The sequence below is a fragment of the Excalfactoria chinensis genome, chromosome 2 (assembly GCF_039878825.1).
Source record: "Excalfactoria chinensis isolate bCotChi1 chromosome 2, bCotChi1.hap2, whole genome shotgun sequence".
NCBI classification, from domain to species: Eukaryota; Metazoa; Chordata; class Aves; order Galliformes; family Phasianidae; genus Excalfactoria; species Excalfactoria chinensis.
In genome coordinates this window covers 19,436,638-19,462,371 of record NC_092826.1, presented here as the reverse complement: position 1 = coordinate 19,462,371, position 25,734 = coordinate 19,436,638, and the positions used below count along the sequence as shown (strand labels likewise).

The following is a 25,734-nucleotide window of genomic DNA, read 5'->3' as shown; positions in this document are numbered from 1 at the left end:
GAAAAATAAAATCTTGATCTCTATGAGGAACAGAATTGGTCAGCACAGCCTTATTTATTATAGCCTTTAAGGTAAGCCAGAAATTCTCCTCTAAGAAAACACACGCTGACTTGGAACACCAACACACACACACCCCTGGAAGCATTTTAAACATCTTGAGGTTAGCCTTGTTTCCAAATGGGAGAGTTAAAATTTGATCAGATCCAAGAACCAAAACTATGTATTTCTGGCTATATATGCATTGACACCAGTGAGGAAAACAAGCCTTTCTTACCCTCTTCTTTCAGCTTCAAATCAGATTCTAAATGTCCTTCCAATGTTTCTGCAAGAGATCCCCCTTCTGCTACTCTCTATACCAAAGAACAAAGGTGCTGAAACCAGTAGGGATAAGAGCCAAATCCACTCCCCTTCAAACATCACTGGAATTTTTTAGTTCTCTGAAAAGACAGACACTGCAAAGCTACATTCAGTTTAAGAATCTGGGGGAGAGAAGCAGGGGGAAAAAGGAAATAAAAAAAACAACAAACAAGAAACCCCACAACTACCAAGCCTTTGCTATGACTGGGGTTTTTTGTTGTTGTTTTTTCACTTTTCCAGGAGAATCCCATAAGATGATATCATTCATTTCATGTGCAGTGAACCAGAATCAAACTCCTCAAATACCTATTCTGATGTGATGATTCTGACCAACCTAGTTACACAAGGAAGTACCTATGATTTCCTAAGTAAACCTGACTGAAAACTGGCAGTGGAAATGAAAAAAGAGTAAGGGAAAGATACTTCCAATAAGTATATAAACACCAATTCAAGTACTGAAAACACTTCTGTTTTCCAGTACCTCCATAGGCAGCATTAACACCACATTCCTATGGATCCATTAGTTGAAGGCATTGCCGAGACTGATGAGGACATCAAGCAGAGCTCACATCAGATGTTTACACTTAAGGAGGCAATCATAAGGTCTTCCTTATTCTCAGCTGCAAATTTTTATGAAACACGCAAAAATACATCTTCAGTATCTCCATTTCTTTCAAATTGGCAAAGCTGCGACACTGGTGACAAAAACATGCGTTTGGGTTTCCTAGGAAACCAGACATCAGAACTCCAGAACTCATTTCTTGATAAGTTATGTTTATTCAAAATACTACTAAATTTGATGTTCGTCCTCAAAAATCAAGAGGGGAAAATAAAAAGCAAAACAAAACCAAACCATAACAAACATGCACGTAACTGTCCTACCTAAAAGAAAGCCACTGAACATCCAGGTTTTAAACCAATCCCTACACAATGCTCTGGTTCCAACCTCTCCTCACAGCAAACCAAGACAGTAAATTCTGCTGATGTAAGCCAGCCTCTTCTCCCCTCCAGAAAAGCAGATTTGTACTTTTTATTTTGAAACAAATTCATCTCAGATTCCAAAATTCAAAGTAGCCCTGATACTGCTAAAACCAAGTTTCCAAACTCCGCTAGTGAGAACCCAGTATATGAAGTAGGAGTTACTGAGCAAATATTCACACATCTGAATTCTACAAAACCAGAGATTGATAACACAGAGCCTGGAAGAAGCCTCTGGCACAATTTGAAATGAGCAGGAAATTTATTCTACACAACTTTGAGTCTTTCCTGTGAAAAATGATTTTGTTCTATGCAGCTTCCTCAATTTTTCCCTCATGTATTTATCAGACAAAACCCCTTTCTGTTCAAATAACCACTATAAAACAAAAGCAACGGGACTCATCAGAAAAGTCAACGTATATAAGGGTCTAAAAATAAAATTACTAAGAGAACTTCATTAAAGCTATTTCGACAGAAAGTTCTTACGACATTTGTGAAGAATTGCTTCTTTTATAAAAAACAAAGACCAGACAGTAACCCTCACAGATACTAACTGGATCTACAGCACAACTGATATACTAATGACATCCTAATGTATTAAACGAGAACTCATTTTCGAGCCACGGTGAAACTTATTTCTTTCATTCCATTTATTTAAATCAAGTATAAGTTTCTCTTTAAAAAACAAAAAAGCACAACAACCTTCTCTGCCTTGGGAGCAACCCAAAGGGCTTCATTTAAGAAAAGCACCAGACATGCAGAAGGGAGAATATAAAAATTAGCATACTCTTCTAAATAAAAATGCAAGAGCTTCCAAAACCCTGAGGCAAGGAGCAGCCTTGTCATTTACTTTTGTTGTGTTTGGAAAGGATAAAACGTTTTAATTTGACATCATAAAAAGTAAAAGTTCTTTATCTTTCAGAATCATTTATGGATACCTGACTAAAAATAGGATGCACACAGCAATTCTTGGTTATCTACAGTTTTCTTCGATGAATTACAGGTCCCAAAAGAACATCCAGAGGCAAGACCTCAAGAAGAATGGAAATGTATAGAGCAAAAACCTTAAAAATTGGTTTTATGATGTTCTGAAGGGCAAAACAAGGCTTGTTTGCTTTTTGCCTCACACCTACAGGCAAGGTTCTCTGGCCACCAGGTTTTCCTTCAATCTAGTCTTCATGATCCTGTGATACAAGCAGGGACTGGTAATTTGTACTACATCATACACCAGCAATGGAGTCACAACAGCACTGACCACTGCTCATCTCCACTTCTCTTCATGTTTTAATCACACTATCAAGTGTATTTCAGTGCAACAAAGTTATTTGAGTTCTATTGGCAAAAATAACTAAGAGGCGCAGAAAGCACTGCAAGTTCTACAAACAGTGAATTATATCTTTGCAGACTGGGATTAAGGCATAACAGATTTCATTTCAATTGAAACTCCAACTCTTTTCCCATAAAAACTGGGGAAATTTAGCTCAGTTTCTCTGTGGGATAAGAGGGGAGAAATATACATATTAGTCTCATAATATAATAATAGTCATCTCTTACAGGAAGGATTAGCCTATGGAGATGAGATGCTTTCAAAATTCAGCAACAAACAAAGTCATTTTCTAGACAGCTACCAAAGACAGTGAAACTCTGCACACTGGTTTAACCTATCATCTCAATTACAAAAATAAAAGCAGCTAGTTATAGGTTGTCAGACAGTCCGCTATTAACTGACCCCTATGATTCCAAGAAGTATTAAGAGAACAGCTAGTGCTGTAGAATGCTGGTTAGTTAAAAGAAACATTTATTGTGAATGATTACTATGGTCATTAGTCATATGAAGGCAGGACCTGGTACATCTACAGTAGGAGCTACTGCTTTGAATACATGCAAAGCATTAAGAGAATTCAATTACGCAAATGCACCTAATGCCATGAAACCAACTGCTAAAATAAAGACTCAAGGATTAAGAAAGCCTGCCAGAGCTGCAGGTTTGCTGCAGAACAAAAAACCCTCTGTCTAATCACATGATGGACAAGATAAAGATGAAGGAAGCCCATGAACCTTCCTGGTGAACCAGATGAGCAGAAAAAAAAATATCTATTAGAAAAATAGCAAAATGTCACTCTGACACACAGAAAGAAAACTAACACGTAGCCAGAGTTTAGCTGTGCTCTTATCACACAATGCACCTGGTACAAACATCAGATTTGGCTGCAGTTTTCAAATGCTTGCTTGGCAAAAGAGTCAGATTACCTTATTTTGCCAATGGAAAGACTCAAAGTCTTTCATTAAAAAACAAAACAAAACATAACAACAATTGCATGGGACAGACAATATTTCAAGAGCAGCTGGACTTCAATTATAGCATTAAATCTGTATTGCCAAATACTACAGGATTTATGAGAGGTACTTGAGATGACAAATAAATTCTCAGTCTAACTGTAACAACTGTAAACCATTTTGCCCTCACTTAACTGCTGCGCCTTAAGAACATGTGTTAGTGGTAAAAATAACATGCAGGTGACTGGAAAGTGTTAGAATTAGCTTTTACAAGCCACAGAGCAGTCTCAGCATCTCATCAAGCAGCAAAATATAGATGTAAGAAATGTTACAAACCTAGGGTTCTTAAAAATATAAATCACTTTCACGCCACCCATGGAATCAACAGTTATTCCTTAATGCCTAATCTAATCCTTCAAAACATCCCACTGCATCTTTTGTTTTGTGCATCTTTACACTTTGCTCCTGAAATAACTGTCTTCATTGCATACCCTGCACAGCATGGAGCATGCTGTGAGTGTTTAAATAAGAACATACTGACATCTCCTTATCAAAAGTCACAGGATACAAACCTCCAGGAAGGTATGATTCACTTGCTGTGTCATCCCCATCATCTCCATCTTCATCATCACGACTTAACAAATTATTTACAGCAAGATTTACATCGAGATTTGTTCGCTGGAGTTCCCGAATGATAATACTTCTGGACTTCCCTTGTAAAACAACTTGTGCCTGTAAGTACAAAGTATAATTGATTACTAACCATGGTCAGCTCACCATCATCCCTAAGATAAGGATGCATATTTCTAAAGGAAATCTAACAAAACCAAGAGAGCCTCAGAAGTCATTGACAGTACATACACGCAAAGGCTCATTTCTCAGCACACTGTACCAGATATTTAACTTTCTATCATTTTAATTTAGGCTACCAGACTCCAACCTTGGTGCTGAATTTCCTTATGGGTCACCTTAGAATTTCCTTACTGAAACACTTAATGTCTTAGGCAAGGAATAATACTGAAACAATCCATTTCCGAGAATTTCCTGTATGTCTCTACAGAAGCGCTAAAGTACGACAATCAGCACATTTCTGCATATCAACACTTTTCCAAACCTATACTACAATCCCTGGCTCTTTGACACAAGGTTCTCTTTCCAGTGTCCTTCAATATATAGCCACCTCCTCTGTTTTTATCATTCTGTTCCTAAAAGCCCACCTTCAGCAGTTTCTGAATCTTCTGGGTTTATACTAGAAAAGTACAAACACCACATAAACCTCCCAAATATTAAATAGAAGCATTCTGGATTCTTCCACAAACTTTAGGCCCCAGAGCATTTTACAATTCCAGACTGACTACCCGCAAGTGAATGGCAGAGAAGACAAACTTCTGGAAGGTTGTAAGCAATGTGAAGGCAAATACGAAACCACTACTGGATGTTCTCGTAATATTGTAAAAACAAGGCACTAAATAAAGTAGTCTGGTAATAAGAAAAGAAGGGAGGGAGGGGAAGGAAGGAAAGAAAACAAAATTTAACAGGGTACAAAGGGAAACTCTGGCTTAATATTTGTTGCCAGAAGTTATTTGGTATACATCAGAATGTATGTTTTATAGACCAGCTCTGGAGCTCTCCCCCACTAGTCTGTTTTAGACATTTTTGTATTAAAGACAAGGTATGCTTTTTAAATAAAATAGACAAAGCAAAAAGAAAAAGATGATAGGAATGGAAGCAATGCTAAGACTTTACCAACAAGCCACACAATAAAATACAGAATAGAGCAGTGCTTGTTTCGTTTTATTTTTACTTTAATCTAAGGTAGCAAATACATCCATAAGCACTCAAAAAAAAAAAAAAACAACTCAACACCTGAATACGAACAATGTAGACAAAACAAAAAGCACAGCTTAAAGAAATATCTGGAGGTCACATAACTTGTTGTAAGCAGGGCTAAGTTCAGTGTAACTAACACCTCCAGTATCTTGCTGCTGTGATGACAGAAGCTGCCAGCTTTTACTAGGTTTGCAATTAAAGAAGAGACAGGAAGCCAGTCAGCCACTGGTTTGTCTGCAGATACCGAGCCTGCTGGCTCCTATCTCGTGCCAGCCATGCTACAGGCCACACAATGCACGTGAGCAGATTATCTTTGGCCTAGCAACTTAGCATATGTATTCTAAATGTAGCAGACCAGCAACTTGTCTTGAGCTAAGAAATAAAATGCATTAATCTGTTGTGTATTTTGAATATGTTTTCTTGAAGCATGGAGGAAAAAAACAGTTTCAACAAACTACTGAATCATGAATCACACAATATCCATCAGTTTATCCAGGTTGTGGTACATTAACAGGTAAAAGCAGAATAAATTATACCAGAAAATAATCAGTTCCATTTAGTAAAAAAAAAAAAATAAAAAATTAAGTACAGGTTTTCATGAAGATAAATTATTTATAAGATTAAATAGATTGAATGTTTTTCATTCAAATCTAAAACGGATCACTCCTTTCATTAAAAAAACACAAAGTCGGTCTACCCTATTTCCTTACACTCACTCAACAGCTTTGTTATCTACATACTTGATACGACTTTCAATATTAGACTTCTTCAAATGAAGAACACGTGACATTCCTCATCAAGACTAGACAGACTACAAACATACCTTGTCTTAGTGAAAGTTTGGGAAATTAAATGCAAGCATCTAAAAAAACCAGTCTGTTATTCCTATTATGCATTACAGAATAAAAACAATTCAACTAGAGCAAGTCAATCTTTTCAGTTGTATGCAATTATCCCGTGGAGAAAGCACAGTACTATTAAAACACTTTCCTGCTCAAGTTTTTGAAAACAAGCTCAGGTACCTGTGAAATGAGTTCCTCTGGAATGACTGATGCTGGAATCACTGGTTGTGGTTGACTCCCCAGCAGTCCGGACCCTCTGTCTCGCCCTGTGCGTATAACTCTGGTCTGCCTTCGAGAATCTCGAGCTCCAGCAGATGACCTCCCAGAAGATCCTCCTCCACTTCCACCAACCCCTGAACTCCAGCGACTCCTAGAAGGATTTAGACATATTTACTTTTATAGCACCATTTCAAGAAATATGGCATCCGTTTTACTATTAATAATAACTTGTAGACCATCTGAAAAGTACAGGCGATTGACTTCATAGGCAGACACTATTAAAGTCTCACAAAACTAATAAGAGCACAAGGTTATTTGATAAAGTTCGAATCAGACAAGAAACATAAAGCAGGACTCCAACTGGAAGGTGCACTTTTTCCTACTTATAAAGTTTTGGGAATGTTTACACAGATGTCCAGACCAATTCCCTAAGCTTCTAAAAGCAAGGGTATCAGAAGCATAGTATCTAACACTCAACTGTTAACTTTTTACTATAAAAGCACAACAGCAAAGCTTCAAGGTCAGTGGATTGGCATAAGGTCTCCATACTCCTATGGCTCTTTAAAATTCAGAGACATGATCCACATAAATAAATTGACATAGACTACACTGAAAAAGATCAAGTAACTGCCTTGACTGCAAGACAAATCTGACAGCAGATAGTTCTTTAAATTCACATAGGTTTTCAAGAGATACTCTACTCTATAGTTGATCTCTAGGATCAACTCTACAGCAAAGTATGTAGAAACTGACTGAAAAAACAGCTTTTTCTTCTTAATATTGACTTAATAACACGAGAATAAAGAGCAGTGATTTGTGGAAACAGACATTTCACTAGCATTACAACTTTCTACTGATCTTAACACCATAGAACTGAGTCAAATGAATCAGCTCTGGAAGAAAGACTACATCTTCTGTTGTCCTGAAAGCCTAAAGAGTCTCTGGTTTGTCTTCATGGTTATTGTACAAATCAACTGTAAAGAGTATTGCATATGGTATTATTGTTATTTTAGATAAATATTTATATATATATAATATATATAATTATTATATATATATTATATGTTTTATATATATATATATATATAAAGATCTAGCACAGAAAATCTGTCAAGAGAAACAGAGAAGCACTCTCTGAAACAATATCTAAAATTCACATTAAAACTACATCACCTGTAGATGTGAAAGCTAATTAAATAACTAACTTACATTTTGCAGTTTAACTTGCTTACTAACATCCTTCTCTTTCCTTCTTTCATGACCATACAGAGTACCTCAAGCATCTACCTAAGGTAAGGCCCTTTTCATAGGCACAACCACATTTTCAGGATTCTAGTCACCAAACACACAGACAATAGCTCAATACAAGACAATAAGCAATACAATGATGGCCATCAGCAAAAGACTTATCTCATGATTTAGAAAAAGAGCTCACAAAAAGGTACTAGATGGGGGGAGGGGGGGAATAGAAATAAAAGAGAAATTTTATTTAAAGTAAGCCAGTTATATTGCTCCTGAAGGCAGGTAAAAGGGCTAAGGGAAGACAAGTCCCTTCTAGACAAAAATTTCCATTTCAACTCTTGGCAGAGAAGATGTAGATTTAAGAAAAGCTCACGTATGAGATGTTAATACTTGACTACAGATGCACCTCTCTACGTCACTGTTGATGACAGTTGAGAGATCTAATGGTTGAATACATTTGTATATACATAATGACTCAAATATCCAAAGTGTGTCCTGTCTTGACAAGTAAGAGCCATCAGAATACTGTTTTCTTTAAAAATCACACCATACTAGCTAGGTACTATACTAGCTCAAGTCAGATCAGGTCTGGGGACACCTACTGACATCAGTATATTGGTACAACAACACCTTCATAAAACTCACCTCCCTTTTGTTTACAAAGCTTTTTTGTTTTTCCCCCTCTATCCAGACACCTTTCAAGTAAACTTACATTCACCTGACATACTCTAAATCCTCTGTTATACACCTTTCTTTAGCTTAACAGGTCTGTGCTCTCAAATAGTAATGGAAGAAAAAAAAAAAAACAGAAGAACACAATTCTGACCAAAGCTCTCTAAACCTAAAAGATCATTGATGTTGAACTGCAGTCTTCCTGTTCTCACATCTCTCCACTGCCCACAAGATGACAGCCATCTTCCAAATCCCATTTGGAATTAAATCCTAATTTAAGGACTCAACCACTTCAGTGCTTTCAGATTCCATTTATTACACGGAGTACTCTCATTTAACAGAGCAGTTATAGTATCCACTGTCACTCTATGAGTTTGGTGAGTTCTAAAGCATGCACAGGAAGAAATTAGAAACCTAAGTACATAGCTTCAAATAATTTTAATGGTTATGAGCATAAAATGGTTATATACGTAAAAAGAAATCCGACACATTTCTGACCTGAGGAAAAATACCTTACACTTTCATCGGCAGGTTTTTAAATACAACACTATCAATATGCCTTTACAGTTTAACAGACAAATTTAGATTGAGATGTACAGAAGTTTCACAGAAAGCTGGGGTATGGGGTATCTTTCATGTAACTAATCCTCCAGCAAAACTAGCTTCTGTGGTAACAAATTCATATCAAGGGAAAAGCTGCAGTTCCTTTCCCCCTGCAACAAGATGTTCATATGCAGAAAGTACAGTTTCTAAAAGCAAATCTCTTTATTATGGTTAGTTACCTTAGAAAAGCATGTTCAACTTCTTCTACAAGTATGTAACAAAGAATTCACTGTGATTATGTACAGAAGATTTATTTAAATTGCTATAGGGAGGGACACCATCATTTTTAACACTCAAGATTAAAAAACTGAGTCTGTAGAGTTGGTTCAGTACACAGTGCACTTTAAAGGTCCTAAGTGATAACCTTTTAAAATGTTTCCTTCCTATAAATATGTGTAAAAACCCCAACTAACAAAATGCAGTTTATTACTTAGGGCAGGAATAAGAGAAAGCGCAATAAAACTGAGTACACAAGCCCATAAATATACAGAATGAAGAATCTCCCTGAAGAAGTGCATTCCTTTTACTTTACAACACAATCCTATTAGATACCTCAAATTGATTGCATCCCTCTAAAGAAACTGTATTTCACAACGAAGTAACCAAAAGAAACATTCAGAAGAAGACAACACAGCCAAAACAAGTTATTCTCCACACATACACGAAGAATGCTCCATATCCTAAGTACTGAAGGGTCACTTGCATATCTCTCATTTTAACCAAGTCAATAATGTTTATTATACCCTATCTACACAACTGCTGTATAGTTAATGATACGTTCCCTTAAACATACTGCATACAATTTATATATGTGTATACACATATACTCAAATATGGAACAAACAGATTGCAGCCTCAATCCTATCAAAACTTACCCAAGGGTGTTGCCTGCCAGTCTGCCCAGAGTTTCAGAACCAGACAGAAACCATGGGGAGTCACTAGTCCTGCCTGGCCTGGATGTCCTTCCTGCCCCTGAGCCACTGCTCAACTTTGAACTGAAAGTAAAAGATGGTAAATCAGTCACAAAACAATCCCAAATGGGTTAAGAACAAAACCTGGAATCCCAGGTCTAAATTCTCAGGGACTTAGTCTGGTAACATACCAGCTTAAGCAACACCCTTGGGGAATAATCCAAGCTAATCTAACTGTGTATTAAGAGAAAACTGAAGAAAGAAAATGGAAAGCACGTCTACTAGTTTGTAAGTACACCAGCAATCCGTAACAGCACAGCTGCAAATACACATTAAGCTAATCAGTGGTTTGAGATAGCCACTATGTTTTCAGTTAGAATTGGCAATTATAATTTGTACATATGTGCTATCTGTAGACCTGAGCCTGAATTTGCTCCTTCAAGATTAATAAGCATTTTACATCCAAACAGTAACTGTTACATAGTCCTGTTGAGGAGAACTTACCTGGACCTGAAATCAGCGGATCTAGAAAGTAAGCCTTTCCAGATGGAGCCGCTTTCAGATTGGATTCTACATTGGGTTTAACACTTAAAAATTTCTTTCATGATGATTATTTTCAGTGGGGTGTGTTTCTTCAATTTATAGACATCCTGTCTCACTTATGTTTTAGAGCCAAATCTAGTGTTTACTCCTACACCAGTTTGTCAAGCTAGGCTGTTTGGCTGCATCACCATAGCTATTATGTATCTATCCGAAGTACCCATTCCAAAGGCAAACAAATATCAAACCAAAACAGCAGGCAAGCTGCTTTTCCGCTTCAAAGAAACATTTAATATAAAGAAAAGTGTTTCTTACCCATCGCTATTATCAGGTTTACCCAATTCCAATCTGTCTGGCTGAACTGAAAAACCAATCCTGCAGACTCTACCATCCTATATTTAAAAACAAGAAAATCAAGTGTCCAAAATTGAAATGCAAGACAGAGTTATAGGGGGGAAAAAAAAGGAAGCAAAAATAAGTTTTCAGTTGCTGAAGAATGTTTATCAATTTGATGTTTGAAGAATTAGTTTTAACTCTACAGTATCAAATGTGTTATCTGAACAGATTGAGTCATTTACCTCAAGAAGAAATGCAGCATGATTTGGTCCCACCACACACTGTTTAATAGTAGCCTGTTCCAATACATTCAGAGGGGGGTGGCTGAAAATAAAAAGTGAGCATGTATAATATTTTTAAACTCCTGAAGTCTAGAAAAAAGAACCAACAAAAACACAACAAACAAAAAAAGCAAACAACAAAAAACAAGTGGCAAATGGAAGGAACAACGTGCAGCAATGGTCACTGATAACAACATTCAAGAATGACTAAACGTGTGTATCGGTTGAAGCAACTGTGATGTGCTTCCGGTTATTTAGAATAGAAAATGTAGAACAAAACGTTAAAAGATGACAGACTTTTCATTTGATTTGATCACTAACAAGCAGTAAGTGCCGTACTTCAAGGGTCACTTGATAAAGCAGGTATTTAACAATTTAATATGTCAGAACTGAAAATCTAACATATGTACCTTCATAAGAATTCTTTTACATTAAGGCAATTCTGAACTTCAGCACAAGTACTGAAGCTTTCAGGCTACAGATACAATACAGTCTTAATTCTTGTTGGAAATATCGTATTTTTACAGCATCGTGTAATATACCTTACCTGTTTAAATTATATTTGTTCAGCTTCTCTGATACTTCCCTTAACCTGAAAAAAAAAAAGAAAAAAAGAAATGAAGTTGTTAGACTTTGTTTGAGAAATATTCTCTATTGTATATAGCATCCACTTAACTGGCACAATTACAACATAATTTTGTTTAGTTGGCAAGGATCCTTCAAGGTATCGCACACTGATTAAATAGAACATCTAAATCTCACACTTAACTATTAACAAACTGTTGGACAGCAAACAAATCTGATGACATTACGGTAGGGGACAGGGAAAGTGCATTATTGGAATCCAAACCAGCTGCAATTAAGCTTAATATAAATGCTACTCACTGCTCGGATTCTACACCAGAAATGACAATGCTCAGTTTCAAATTAAGATTTTGTTCTGAATGCTTTTTGTTTTAGAGTGTTACCGCCCTACCTATTACCTTGCCACAGAATCCACATTCTCCTGCATTTTGTTATCTTTTACAAGTCACTATCAGAACAGTGCTCTGTTACAGTCATTTATAACTTCACACACAAGCAGAGGAAGCGACAAGCACTAGCTCTAGATACGTTTATGTTTCCTTCTACTGAGTTTCAATACAGTATCCCACAGCAGATATGATTTCCCCTTGCTAAGGAATCCAAGTACATGGCACGTCAGAGCTAAACCATGACAGTAAGCTCCCCGGAACTTAATGGACAGGAAAGTACAACCAGCATCAAAAGGGAGAAACAAAAAGCTGTGACGAGTAGAAAAAAATAACTCAGAAAATTCATCTTCTTATTTGGGATTACTAAAAGTATCACATTTATTAAATAGGAAACTGCTTCGAAAAGAACCTCCAACTCACTTGTATGGAAGTGAGTCTTCCAAAATGGAAGACAAGAAGCTGAAAAGTTGCTCAATCCACAGACCACTTCTGCTCAGCCAGTAGTACAGCATCCCAAAATAGAAACCAGCACAGTAATTCCTACCCTTACCACTGACCTAGAAAAGATTCTCTCTTGGCAGTAAAGATGCTCTCCTAATACCAGGTAGGCATTTCAGGTAAATCTTGGGCTTCTGCCTTCACACAAGAGATCTGAAAGAGCCCTTACAGAGCTTCCAAACTTAGCTACAGTATTTGCATTACAGAAACTACATAAATAAATAAATAAATGTAAAAATTTAAAAAATAAAATCAAGAGATGAAGCCTGTTTAAAGTCTTCCTAATGAAATGGAAAATCCTGTCTTCTTCGTTACGTTTATTTTAATGCCAAGATTGGTTATCAAGTTAAGTCATCAAGTAACCAACTCCACAGTACCTGGGGGGAGGATGGAGAGGAGAAGGAAACTACATGTCTGTTAGAGAAACAAAATAATGTACACTGATAGAACTAGCTTTACACCCAATACAAGCACAAAATGGAAGTACACCAGTAAAAGGGGAGCAAGGCAGGAGGCAAACACTGGCAGCCACGTTCTGCTCTCCCAGCCAAGCTGTTGCTCTGTAAGGGAGTACTGGCAGCATCCCAACTACCAGCCACAGCTCCTTCACACAGACAAGGTATAAGATTCTGTGGAGGCCATGTGCAAAAGGTGAACACTGAACATGAACTTCACATGCCACCTGTGTAGAAGGTACCCTATTCAAGTGATGAATTACTGCAGGATACTGAACCAAGTCCTAAAGATGAATGGCACATAGTCCACAAACACCACTACAAAGTCCTATACACAAGCAGGGATGTAATGTAATGTATGGCTAGATAAACATCCTTGAGGTTTCATGTCTAAAGCATATCAATGGGAGTTTTCAAGGAATGCTGGACTGGGTTTCCGTTAGCATTCTTCCTCTTGGCAAGCAGGAATGGGAAAACCACCTTTAAGTTCACAGCACTGCCTGAAGAAAAGCTGGCAGCACATAAAGTAATGCTTCGCTGGGAGCAGTTATTAACGGTCTACCTGCAACATCTAGCTTCCGTATCTGAGTTTTATGTCATGACTATAGTGAGAGATTTATCCAATTTGCAAAAAATCATCTTCACCCTTTTGTAACTTGTTAAAAAAAAGTGACAGGGAAAACACTCAGCAAGGTAAAAGTTGCACGCTCTGTGAGGCTGTCAGTAATGCCAGTCTGAAGAGTAGATCTACCTGCAACAAGTCAAGATCAAAAGAGAGCTGATGCGACTCAGAGAGGCTGCTGACAACACCTCTGGTGAGAGAGCAGAGGTTATAAGCTACAATACTGAAAGTATTACATTTGCACAAACCTCCCCATCTGTTATGCAGCTGCTGTAACAGACCTGAACCACAAGGACTTGAATTTGATACAGAACATCACCAAGTTCAAAAAATATAAAATACAAAAGCCCCGACCAAACAAAAAGCCAGAAGGAGGTCGGTGCCCTGTCCCTGCAGGGACTCGCCTCATCCCTGTGCTGCCACTGGGGGCTGTGCCAACCACAATCACAGAACCACCAGCTCCTGAAAGGAAAGCATCAAACAACCACGTTGGACATTCTGTGCAGAGAACGTGTTTGTGCAATTAAAATTCTAAATCGTTTCACAAAAACTGCTTCCTGCAGCAATCCATTACTCTGCATGCAGAGCCGCTGGGTATGGTGCTACAGAGCCTCTGCAGGACAAATCCTAAGTGCAGCTTTAAGGTTAGGTTAACTGTAACAGTGAGATTCCATCATCTCCACTGATGAAGCTCTGGAAGAAGAAACAGAAGCAGAGATGATTTAATCAACTCTTGCATTAAGGAATGCCAACACCAAGACCTTTTATTCAATCTTTCTTATCTCATATCTCCGAGATGAACATCCAAAGAGGTTAAGCCTTACAAAGCAAAATCTCATTAAAGGCAGTTAAGCCATTTCAAAGGATAAAGGCAGAAGCACCACGTGTTTGGCTTTCAAGCAGATTTTTGGAGAAACACACTGGACAAAATGTCAGCATCGATGACTTCTGTGTTAAGATGCACATTCTCTAAATAGCCCAGCCAAAATTGATGCAAAATCAGTTGTGAAGACAAGCCGTCAGCCTGCCCCAGCTACATCCGGATTTCCTTTATTTCAGATTGAGAGCTACAACCTCTAGCTTCTCCAAACTGATGAGAAGAGAAAGGAACCACACTACACTCACATCAAGCAACACAAAAGGCTCCAGGTCAGGACCACAGGAGCTCAGCCTTCACATGGGGCACTTTATGCTCCAGAAGTTGTTATTTCTCTCAGAATATACTTATCTATCCAGGGAAATTGTCGTGAAAGCATGATGTGCTGTAAATAGGATTCTCACCCAATAGTTGTAGCAAGAATTGAATCATTTTCTCTTCAAAAACTTACTCAGCACTGAACAGCAACAAAAAACATTCACAGGTGCTAATATCTCACCTGATGTGTTGCAGCTTCAGGCTAATAAGAGTATGTTAAAACAATTAAAACAATTTCCACTATCTCCAAAATGAACTTCTTCACTAAAGCAAAGGAAGCAACTCTACATTTTTCTCTGTAACTCTAGCCTAAATTTGTAAAGGTCAACTGGTTATTTAAAGAACACACCGTAAAACTCACTGAAGTAAAACAACCCAAACATGGGGTTTAAATACAGAGGAGGAAAGTAAGATGTTCACACACTGCACATCTCCGGAAAGAAGAAAGTCTTTCTGCACTCTGCAAGTAACACTGTGGAGTACCAGACACATCAAAGGACTCTCTTAGCCTTCTTCCTGAAGTTGTTCCTTTGCAGAATTACACTATAGGCGAAATCCCTCCACAGCAAACTCGGCCTTCACAAGTGCACAGCTCAACACAGTCCCTTTTCTGCATTGCCAGTAAGCAAATTCTCTCTTCTCCACCCGTACTGCAGGCACAGCACTCTGGGTGCTTCCCCTCAGAGCAGCCAGCATTCTGGCTTCTCTACAAGAGCTCTTGAAGCAGCACAGTGCGCACCTCCTCCTTCACATCTGGCCTACAGCCATCCTATTTCAGGTCACAGCTTCACTGGATACAGCTGCAGTGCTGCAAGAGAAGCAGGCAGCCACCAGACGCAGCAGCGAACCCTCGCTACCCCCAATGCCCAATCATCCAGGGTGAGCAATCCCCAACACGAGACCTGTCCCCACAGTATGGCTCACATCACTGGAATGCTTCATCAAGGACCTTTAAATCCCTGCTGTAAAGATGAATACAGTTTGCCAAAGTCAGCAAATTGCGTCAATGTCTTTTGGTGGCAGGGAGGGCTGCAAGTAGAGATGCTTTAAGTGAGGTCAAGGCTGAACAGAAAGATCTTCATATCTTCACTGAAGGTCAGGCAATGCCTCTGCTCTCTCAAGACACTTTAAAACAAGTTTAAAACAAAATATTAAAAACTATAAATTCTTTTCTCATTTTTCCCTTTGCTCTTGAAGAACATATTTACCAGAAAGAAAAAGATGTAGCTCTGATCATTTCCACAGCTGACAGAGAACAGCAAATCTTCACGTTACAAAGGAAAGAATAATCACAGATGTTTAAGAAAACAAAATCTTGCAAGATGAAGAGAAATTCAATTGATCCCACCTTCACCAAAGGAAGCATCAGAAACCTGCAACTTCCAGCAATAACAGAGCAAGGCCTACAGCTCTCAGCAAACCACCTCCACATCGGTAACTATTTCTTTTCCAGTCAAAGCTTTGGTACAAAAACAGCGTAGAACAAATATTTCTATGTATAAGTAGTGTCAGACTCTACTGAGGAAAATACACAATGAAATGACAACTTGTAGCAGTGTACAGAGGCCCCAGTTAAGATCCACCTCACTGCAGAGTTGACGGCAAACACGTTGCAGAAAGCAATACTGCAAAGTCCTGAGCACAGAGCACTGAAGCTTTCCTAGGACCTGTTTTCCAGTGAACTGCAGCTGTATGGCTGTTATAGCCTTGGATCACCTTTGATATTCCCAAATCATAGAATCATAGAATTACTCAGGTTGGAAAAGACCCTGAAGATCATCAAGTCCAACCGCAGCCTAACCAGTAGCCTATCTCTTAAAAAACAACAACAAACCTCTGCTAAATCATATCCCTGAGTACCACATCCAAACGGCTCTTAAACACATCCAGGGATGGTGATTCAACCACCTCCTTGGGGAGCCCATTCCAGTACCTAACCACCCTTTCTGTAAAGAAGTTCTTCCTAATATCCAACCTAAACTTGCCCTGGCGCAACTTGAGGCCATTTCCCCTCGTCCTGTCACATGTCACTAGTGAGGAGACCTACCCCACTCTCACTGTAAGAACCTTTCAAGTACTGGAAGACGGCAATAAGGTCTCCCCTCAGCCTCCTCTTCCTCAGACTAAACAGCCCCAGCTTCCTTAGTCTCTCCTCATAGGGCTGATTCTCCAAGCCCTTAACGAGCCTCATTGCCCTTCTCTGGACCTGCTCCAGTATCTCCATGTCCTTCTTCAAATGTCTCCAGTGATGGTTGGAGCAAGGGAAGGCAAAAAACAAAACACACCAAGAAAAAACAACCAAACAGAAAGCCTGCTCCTCTGTACTCCCCCCATCTTTTTTTCCTAAAGACACAAATTCCTTACAGTGGTGAGAGCCTCCAGCAGCCTTCATGCAATCATCTGCTGAGTTACACTACTGCTGCCACAAACTCAGTTGGCAGACCTCACGGCTGGCAATAAACCAACACTGATAGTTGGTAGCTCCAACACAGTCGGCTTCCAAAATAGTGTTAATCGTCTGAGCGTTTCTGGGTTTTATTCCACATTCTTTATGAAAATGTCCTAATGTAAAGTTAAATAACAGCAACGCCGGCGATCGAGGCTATTTTGAAGCATCTTTTCTGGCAACAGGTTAGTAACTGGCTCACTGAAAAAGAACTACCCGAATTTCATCTCGTTTTGGATATACACAATGTGAGGAGTCTCCAAGAGACACCTTATGGTGTAACATAACAGACTTGGGACTACAAAAATAGCCACTGAACATGTCTGCACTGCACAGAAGAGGCAAGCGCCGTACCTTTGTATGGGTACAACTTCTCTGTCAAACGTACCAAAGATTTTGAAATCAATACAAAACAGCTCTTTTTTTTTCCTTTTTCCCATGGAAGAAAAGAGTGAAGTAAGCAGATCTGGGGAATGCTGACAAACTTCCCAAATGCAGAGCAGAGACTTGATCATCAAAATAGCATTAAAATAACTCTAAGCCAGAAAGATAAAGCACTTAAGATGTGAAAGGTGAGTAACCGTTGCAGTAGTTGACTAAATCGACTAGCCCAAAAAACATGTATACCTTGAAAATTACATTATCATGCTTCATGCAATACTTTCTTCCCTCTTATTATTAATTCCCCACTTTAAAATCCTCTAGCCACTGTAACCAGGCCTTGGCCCCACTTGCTCTGGGGCACACAGATGCCCACTAACTGCAGTCTTCTATGTGCATTAATCAAAACCAAGTCAGTGTAATCACCACAAGGGAAAGGACTCTGAAGCCCCCTCCTCATTTTCAAACACACGCCACATTCTATTTCATTTAATTCAAGAACAGCTACCCAAAAGTATTACAGTACAGTCAGAGCACACTGCAGAGCTTGCCGTGCTCCAGTATGTCTTCAGCTGCTTTATCCAAGAATTAAGTAACTTCTTACATAACTGCTGGGTACTCAATCACATTTATCTACTCGAACTTCAGAAAGTTTAAGAAAAAAAAAGGTATTATGCACATTAATTAAACCCATGTGGCTTAATTATGTATTTATGACACATCTCCTTTGAGTTTTCACAAAGCACAGTCCTGCAAGACTTAATAAACACACTCACTGTATTAAAATTGCCTTGGAAGAATGCAATTGATCACTGATTTTAACCTTTACAAAGTAATTAGAACACAGACGTTGACTGATAGCTTAGATTTCTCAGAATTCAAGTGTTTCTCTGACAGCTCTGACATACACTGCCAGCCCTAAAACACAGCTATCAAGATGTTATCCCGTTAATCCTTATTTCTTCATCGGTAGAATCAAGGAAAATGCCCAAACTGCACAGATATTTTGAGAAGGGGAAAAAAAAAGCAGGCCATGTTTGTGTCCCAACTGCTATTTTCCTGAATTCCTCGTGACTGGTCACAACTCCTCTCATTCCAGATCACATTCACGGTGCAGTTTCACATTACAGTAGCCAAAATAAACTTGCTGCTTTCAAAATGGAAGGAACACAATCTTGTTTCCTCTTCCCCTGCTCTTCACTCCCACTCCCCCTTCTGCAGCGCGTTCCAAAAGCCTCCCCTTCAGTCCACCTACCCTGACGTGCACCCAGGAGTTATAGTGCACCCACTCAGGAGTTATACCCACCAATCCACGAAACTGTGCTTACCGTGCAGTTTACTACTAAGCCAGTTGACTGTGGGATCTGACACAGCTGATGGAACATGAGAGGTGAGACAAACAAATGCCTCCCATTCTGTGAGGGTGGTTACTTTGATTTACACATTCTCATCAAAGTTCCAGCAAGGACATTCACAGCCAATCACACGTGCACTCAAAGGGAACAGCCTTTGGGCACAGCACAAACTACAGACACAAAAGGACCCTGGCAAAACAAAGTCCAAACAGGCATGACAGACTGTGTGTAAGTAACCTCAGACAATCAGCCAGCTATCAAAGGATGCTCACAGGAAGACTCAGAGCAGCTAGTGTCTTGGAAGTTATGAAGTATATATACGTGCAACTTATTTAAGCTGTTTAAGCAACAGAAGTTACGTTAGGCTCAGTGCGGAATAAAGCACATTCCTATTTACCAACTAAATTAGAATGCAGCTGCCCGAAGATAAGTCAGATTTCTTATCCAGATCTACAAGGAAAAAGAAACAAAAATGCCTCATACATTTAAGAAAGTGAAGAAAGAACATGCGGGCAGGATTTCCACTGAACCTACTCTGCTTCATAGATGAAGATGATGGTAAACTGAAGAACATGCTCAAGTTACCAAATTATTATCCTTAAGCAACACTGAAATCAAGAGATCAAACCTGATTACCCTGCTTCCTACTGTATGAACCACACCAGTGGTACAAACCTAAGATCTGGCAATAATAACACCATAACAACCCTGCCATTCCTTCGCTCCAGTCTAGAAGTCAACTCAAAGATGCCAGCATATCTCCAGTCACTGAAGCTCTCCAAGCAATTGTACCTTGTGGAATTCCAGTGCCACATTAGCAATGTTTCCCCACAAACAAACACACCTATTTCTGTTTGAGGTAAGCTAATTTCACTTGTGCTACATTAGATTAGGAAGCAGTTTAAAGCACATCAAAATAAACCACTGTTTGGAGCTCGAGTAATTACAGAAGGCTGCAGTACTGCAGCCCCCCCTCTCCTGGGCAAGAGGTCTCCCCCAGTTGGCCTGAGGACACAGAAGATGGAGCTCTGGGCTACAGACACGTGGAACACTCCCTCTCCTAAAAGCGTCTGGGGCCAGGACACAGCTCCTCATCCCTGCTGGCTCCCCACACAGAGCCACACCACACCCTGTCCCAGCTCCTTCCAGCAACATCTGCTTGGGATTTTTAACCGATTTGCTCATCAGTGTACACAGAGGGGGTAAGAAAGTCTGCTGGAGCAGCAGCCCATATATCCATTCATCACTTGCCCATTACTTGGATATGGTGCTTTTGGGTACCCAAGCAAGGAGATACACAGGCACCGCTCTTGCCAGGTGCCTTTTCCACGGAAGATGGAAACATGGACTGTGTAAATTTAGAATGCAAGTTCGTTTCTCAATTTAGACATGGCCCAAATTAAGTAATGTTCAAATAATAGAGAAAGGGACTGAATGTATTAAGGGAGAATAAACTCACTTAGAAGCAAGAGACTTTCTTCCCCAAAGCTGACTGTGCATAAATACCCGCAGAAGCCCAGAATGAGCTTTCTCAGTCCCATTACTTACTTCAAAGAGCTTACTGTGAGAAAATGTACTACACACCACTCACCTTACATTCCAAATACTCTGTTTAACTAAATTCATTAGGTCTCATCTTCACAGGGGAGAAAAAAGCCCATTAACCATGCGTCAATAACCACTTGAGAAATGGCATCTTACCCTTATGCTGTAACTTGAATGGCTTAGTTGATGAGACTTTTTTATAATAAAGTAAAAGCAAAGGCAAAGCCCTGAGACAAATCCTATTCTTAACAGGAGATCGCATTCAGAAAACCACAAAGCCTAATGCAAGGTGAAAGACTCCCCTTTTCACACAGCAGCAAGTTCAGATGCTCCTGTGAGGTTTCATAACAGCCAAGAAATGGTTATTCATCACCATTGCACCCATTTCCTACCCTAACATAAAATTAAAAAATAAGGAAAAAAAAGCAAAATCCAACATTGACTAACGCTTGCTATCCATCCAACTGTGCGCCAAGCTTCCTTTACAAAGTGCAAAGTCCCCAACCCTGAAACATACATGGAACAGGTGGATAACCAATAAATATATTTAACTCACCCTGCAACAGAAGCTGGGCATCTCTTTTTCAAAGGTTAAAGTAATTATTTATGTCCCAAACGCTTTATGGAGTTGTTTCTTAAACTGCAGGTCATCCTGATTTTTCTCATATTAAAACTTTTATATTCAGTTCAAATAGAATACATTGCTGGGGGGGGGGAGGGGGTGAAACCTCAGGTTGCCCATCTTCCCAAATAAACAGACCAGAAAAGGCTTAACTACCTCATCCAAAACCCAAGTGCAGCCTGTCAATTGTTTCAAATGAATGAATCCTAACAGCTTCAGAAGCAAACCTAACAGTGTACTCTATGGGCTTCCTCCAGTGCAGCTAGTTTGTTTCTGGCCATCTGAATGAGCACCACAAACAAGCAAATGTTGGAAGCAGAGAAAGGTCTAATGACTGCCATCACAATGCGAACCATTTCCAAAAACGCTCATTAAGGAGTACTGTCCCATTACACTTGTGCAATCAGCCAAATTGTAGAGTTCCAATGTTACTTTTTTTGCTGCAAAGCGTTTCCCTGTTCCCCAAGTTGCTGTATGAGTAAGAGGCATAAATAATTACACAGAAAAGTGAGTAAAAACTGCAGGACAGAATGACACAAACTGCATCAACCCAAGCTGAAGAGAACTGCCGCCTCATATTGTGGAGACAGCCCAAGAGCAGCACAATACTTCAACAGAAGGATGCCTTCCGAATTCAATTCACCCACTTGCCATATCTACACATGATTAAGCATAACGTTATCAAATACTTTCTTATAAAATACTGAAAGCCATCAGGTATCCTGAACACGTCAAGATCACTGGTTTTAAACGTGATTACTGCTCACATGAAAGGAACACAATTGACCACGTTCTTTGTGTTCTACTGATGAACCTATACAACAAAGAGTTAGAGTCCATAAGTGAGATTTTAAGGTGCCATCATCATTCAGATAGGAGACAGAAAACAAGTCAGGCTATGACCACCATCTGCAGCACTGGCTCAATAGACTGCAATGGTCAAGGGGTGGAAGAAACATCACAGAATGGACCACAGAACGGCCTAAATTGAAAAGGACACAATGATCAACTAGTTTCAACCTCCCGCTATGTGCAGGGTCACCAATCCCTAAATCAAGCTGCCCAGAGCCACATCCAGCCTGGCCTTGAATGCCTCCAGGGATGGGGCATCCCACCATACAGAAATGATAAGTTCCAAGATCCTAACTGCTACCTGTATAAATATGAAAACTCATTAAGCCCTCTTGATCGTTACCTATGAGGACAGAACAACTACCAATAACACTGACCTGGTAATTCCAGCACCCTATCTGTTAATCATTGCAGCTTCACCACAAGTTCTGATGCACAGCCACCACACTTCTTGTAAAATTACACTTATGAAATGGAAATGTTTGCCTTGCAGCTCAGATCAAGAGCTACCTGATTTGTTTCAGAACAAGTCACTTCAGGGCACTTCTGCTGCCTTTTCCATATATTAATTACCACACCTGATGAAGCTTCCTGTATTCAAGCAGAAGTCATAAGTGCTGCAGTAAGGAGCAGAAAAAAATAAATAGCCTGGGAAGCATTATGAAGAATTCAGGGCCACCATTTTAAATGGTAAGTCAATAAAATACATGACATTAAAGAAAAAACTGACAAGCTCTCTCACTCCAACCAAGGCATGATAATTACATGCTAAATATTTTCTAAAGGATCTATCAATATTAAAAAATAAAAGAAAGATATGGGAAAACCACTAGGGTTCTTTCAAGTTTAAAGTCCTCAATCACTGCTCTAAGTCAGAACAGCCCAAGGAGGAAAGAGAACTCCTAGCACAGCATCACCTTTCTGTCACTCTAAGGGAGAAGGACACATGCCAGAGCTGTGTGGCATCCAGCAGGCAGCCAAGCAACCCCCTTATAAGAGGGCAGGCCTCTCTCAGGTCAGGTCCTGCAAAATGCATCAGCAGGTTAAGGAATAGACACATCACATCAACACTTTGCAAGTCCAGGACCCATTTTACTAATACGAGATCCCTCTCCCTCTGAAAGGGCAGGGATGATGCAGTTTGGCAGAAGTTTTATCTCTATGATGACCTATTTTCATTGCCATAAGCTCTGGGACCTCAGCTGTGCATTAATGGGGATGTCTCAGCAGAGATGTGTTGCTTCTCCTAATGCAAAGTGCCAACAGCAGCAAAGTTAGCTGGACCCCGACCTACTCTGCAGCCTGGTGAGATGAGAAACCAGAGGAATGTTACTAAGAGCCAACACTTCTATAAATTATAGATATCAGGAAGATACGATAAAAAACAAGTAACATTTTTCAGCAGTATAAAAAAAATAAAAACTAAGTCTCTATACAGAGACGATTAAAAATCCTAAGTTATTTGCACATCTATCCCTAAGAAACGAAGATTAAGACCCACACGTTCTTAAGAATGACGAGATAAGCACAGCAGTGGCATTTACAAACTACGACGCAGGCTGATTGCGATTACTGCAGGAAAACACCGGACTGCAACACAGAACGCTGTCAAACCCGCACCGATCAGGCAGGAGAACTCGCTTCCAAGATTTATTTTCTTCCCCGAGCGCTCCGCTTTTCCCCCATCCGCAGCGACAGATAAAGTTGGCCACGAGGTCTCTAGGCCGATCCTCGCCGAGCTGCCCGCAGCGGCCATCAGGAGGAGACGGGCCGTGTCTTTATCACCTCAGCAGCCGCACGGCCCGGCAGACAGCGAGGAGCAGCACAGCACAGCAGAGCACAGCAAACCCCCCGCACCCCTCTGCCCACCCCGCACAGCTCGCCCCGCGTCGCGCTCTCCCCCCCCCCCCCCCCGGCAGCCCGGAGCTCCTCTGGGGAGTGGGGGGGGGGGGGGGGCAAACTTTGGGGCCCAGGCTGCGCAGAGACGAGGTTCCGCTCCAGGCGGGCGCCGAGACCCCACGGGACGGCTGCGGGGCGGCCGTACGGAGGTAAGGGGGATCCCTCCGCGCCGCCCGGAGCTCCCCAGGCCCTCCCCCGCCCCGCCGGGGGCCGAGCCGCGCCGGCGGCCCCTCCCCTCCGCCCCCCGCCGCGCGGGGCCTGCCCCTCACCGGTCATTGAGCTGATCCTCGGTGCCCGGCAGCGGGTGCACCACGAAGTGGATCGAGGTCATGGTCGGCGCCGCCGCCGCCGCCCCCCCCGGCGGCGGGAGGGAGGGAGGCGGGCGGGCGGGGGCCGGGCACACAATGGGGGCGGGGGGGAGGGGGGCGCTCGGCCTCCGGCCCTCCCCCGGGGTGGCTCGCGGCCGTCGGCGGAGCGCTGGGGCTCGCTGGGAGACGCGCAGGACTCGAAGGAGGGCCGGCTAAGCTACGGCGGCGCCGGATAGAGGCTCGTCCCACACCGCGCTCACACACGCGCCGCCATCTTAACTTCCAGCGGGCCCTTCTCCCTCCCTCCGTGCGCCGAGCCGGGCGGGGCGGGGCCGCGCCGCGTCGCCACGCTGCAAGGCTCGCGCCGAGTGGCGGACGCGCTGCTGGGCGGGGCCGTTCCACTAAAACCGCCGCCGATAGGTGGGCGGCTCGCGCCGTGCGCGGTGACGTCATGCGCGAGGGACGTAGTGGATCACGTGAGGAGGGGCGACGAGAGCCCGTCCCGCGCCTCAGGGAGCCCTGCGCAGCGCTGCGCCCATCCCCCCTTCCTCCTCTCAGCCGCTGCGTCGGGTGGGCCGGCCGCGGTTCTTAGGGGCGGGGTTCGCTGCCGCCGCGGTGGTTGAGGGGTTTTCCTGCTCGCTGCCTGCTGTGGGTCGCCGTCTGGAGCTGAATGTGTGTGTGTGTGTGTGTGTGCGCGCCTTGCGGCGCCGTGACGGAGCCGCCCCTCATAGTGAGGAGAGCGCGGCTGCGGGGAGCTCCGTCCCGAGCGCTGAGTCGGCTGAGCGGGGGGAGCTGCGTGTAACGCAGCTTTACTGGAAATTGAGTAACAAACTCAGCAACGCGGCCGCCTGTCTTTATAGAAACCAGTGCCCGGGCTGGGGCTGCGCCCGGCTCTGGCTCCTTGTCTTTATAACTGTAATTGGCTGCTTTTGCAGCTCGGCCGTGTTTATTTTCAGCAGAGCGGGAATCGGGGGAAGCAGCCGGGAACGCTTTGGCGTGGGCAGAGCCGCGCAGCCACGGGACGGCGGCACAGTTACCGCAGCCCGGCTCCGTGGATGGCGGCCCGCGTGCCCGGCTTCCTGAGCCAGCCGTCCGCGCTCCCGCTGCGGAACCTGCGGGCGTTGTGGCCGCTGGGCCGCCCCGTTCTGCAGCCCGAGCCCTCCCTCCGGCACAGCCGCCTCCCAGGCAGCCCGCCGGGCCGTTTATCCGATGCCCCCAGCGTTAACGCGAGCGCTTGGGGTAAAGGGAGCGAATCCACGGCCGCGTTCCGGGGCTCTCGCTCTCTTTCCCCGTCCGTCTGCTCTCGGGTGGCTGCGGTACTGGAAGAATACGTGTAAGTTATTCAGAGTGTGGTTAAGGCGGAGCCTAACAGGTTTCTAGCAATACGCAGGGCATGGAGTGTGATTAATTCTGCGCTGTGCTGAGGCGATACAGTAGCTGTGCTTTTAGAAACAGGCAGATCCACGATTTACTCTTTTTTTCGTGCTGCTTCTG

General features: G+C 41.9%; 1 protein-coding gene across 4 annotated transcripts in view; it reads right to left on the bottom strand.

Annotated features, from left to right (window-relative positions):
- Positions 1-24,558, bottom strand: part of UBR5 (ubiquitin protein ligase E3 component n-recognin 5) — a 74,823-nt gene extending 50,265 nt beyond the window's left edge. For all 4 annotated transcript variants that reach the window (XM_072327354.1, XM_072327356.1, XM_072327355.1 and 1 more), the window contains exons 1-7: positions 24,202-24,558; positions 11,636-11,680; positions 11,050-11,131; positions 10,787-10,863; positions 9,896-10,015; positions 6,465-6,654; positions 4,185-4,344 (exon numbers count right to left, since the gene is read on the bottom strand). In XM_072327354.1, the coding sequence (XP_072183455.1) occupies positions 4,185-4,344; positions 6,465-6,654; positions 9,896-10,015; positions 10,787-10,863; positions 11,050-11,131; positions 11,636-11,680; positions 24,202-24,263 (736 nt within the window). In that variant the 5' untranslated portion in view covers positions 24,264-24,558. The remainder of the gene's footprint in view (positions 1-4,184; positions 4,345-6,464; positions 6,655-9,895; positions 10,016-10,786; positions 10,864-11,049; positions 11,132-11,635; positions 11,681-24,201) is intronic.
- Between the last annotated feature and the right edge of the window lie 1,176 nt (positions 24,559-25,734).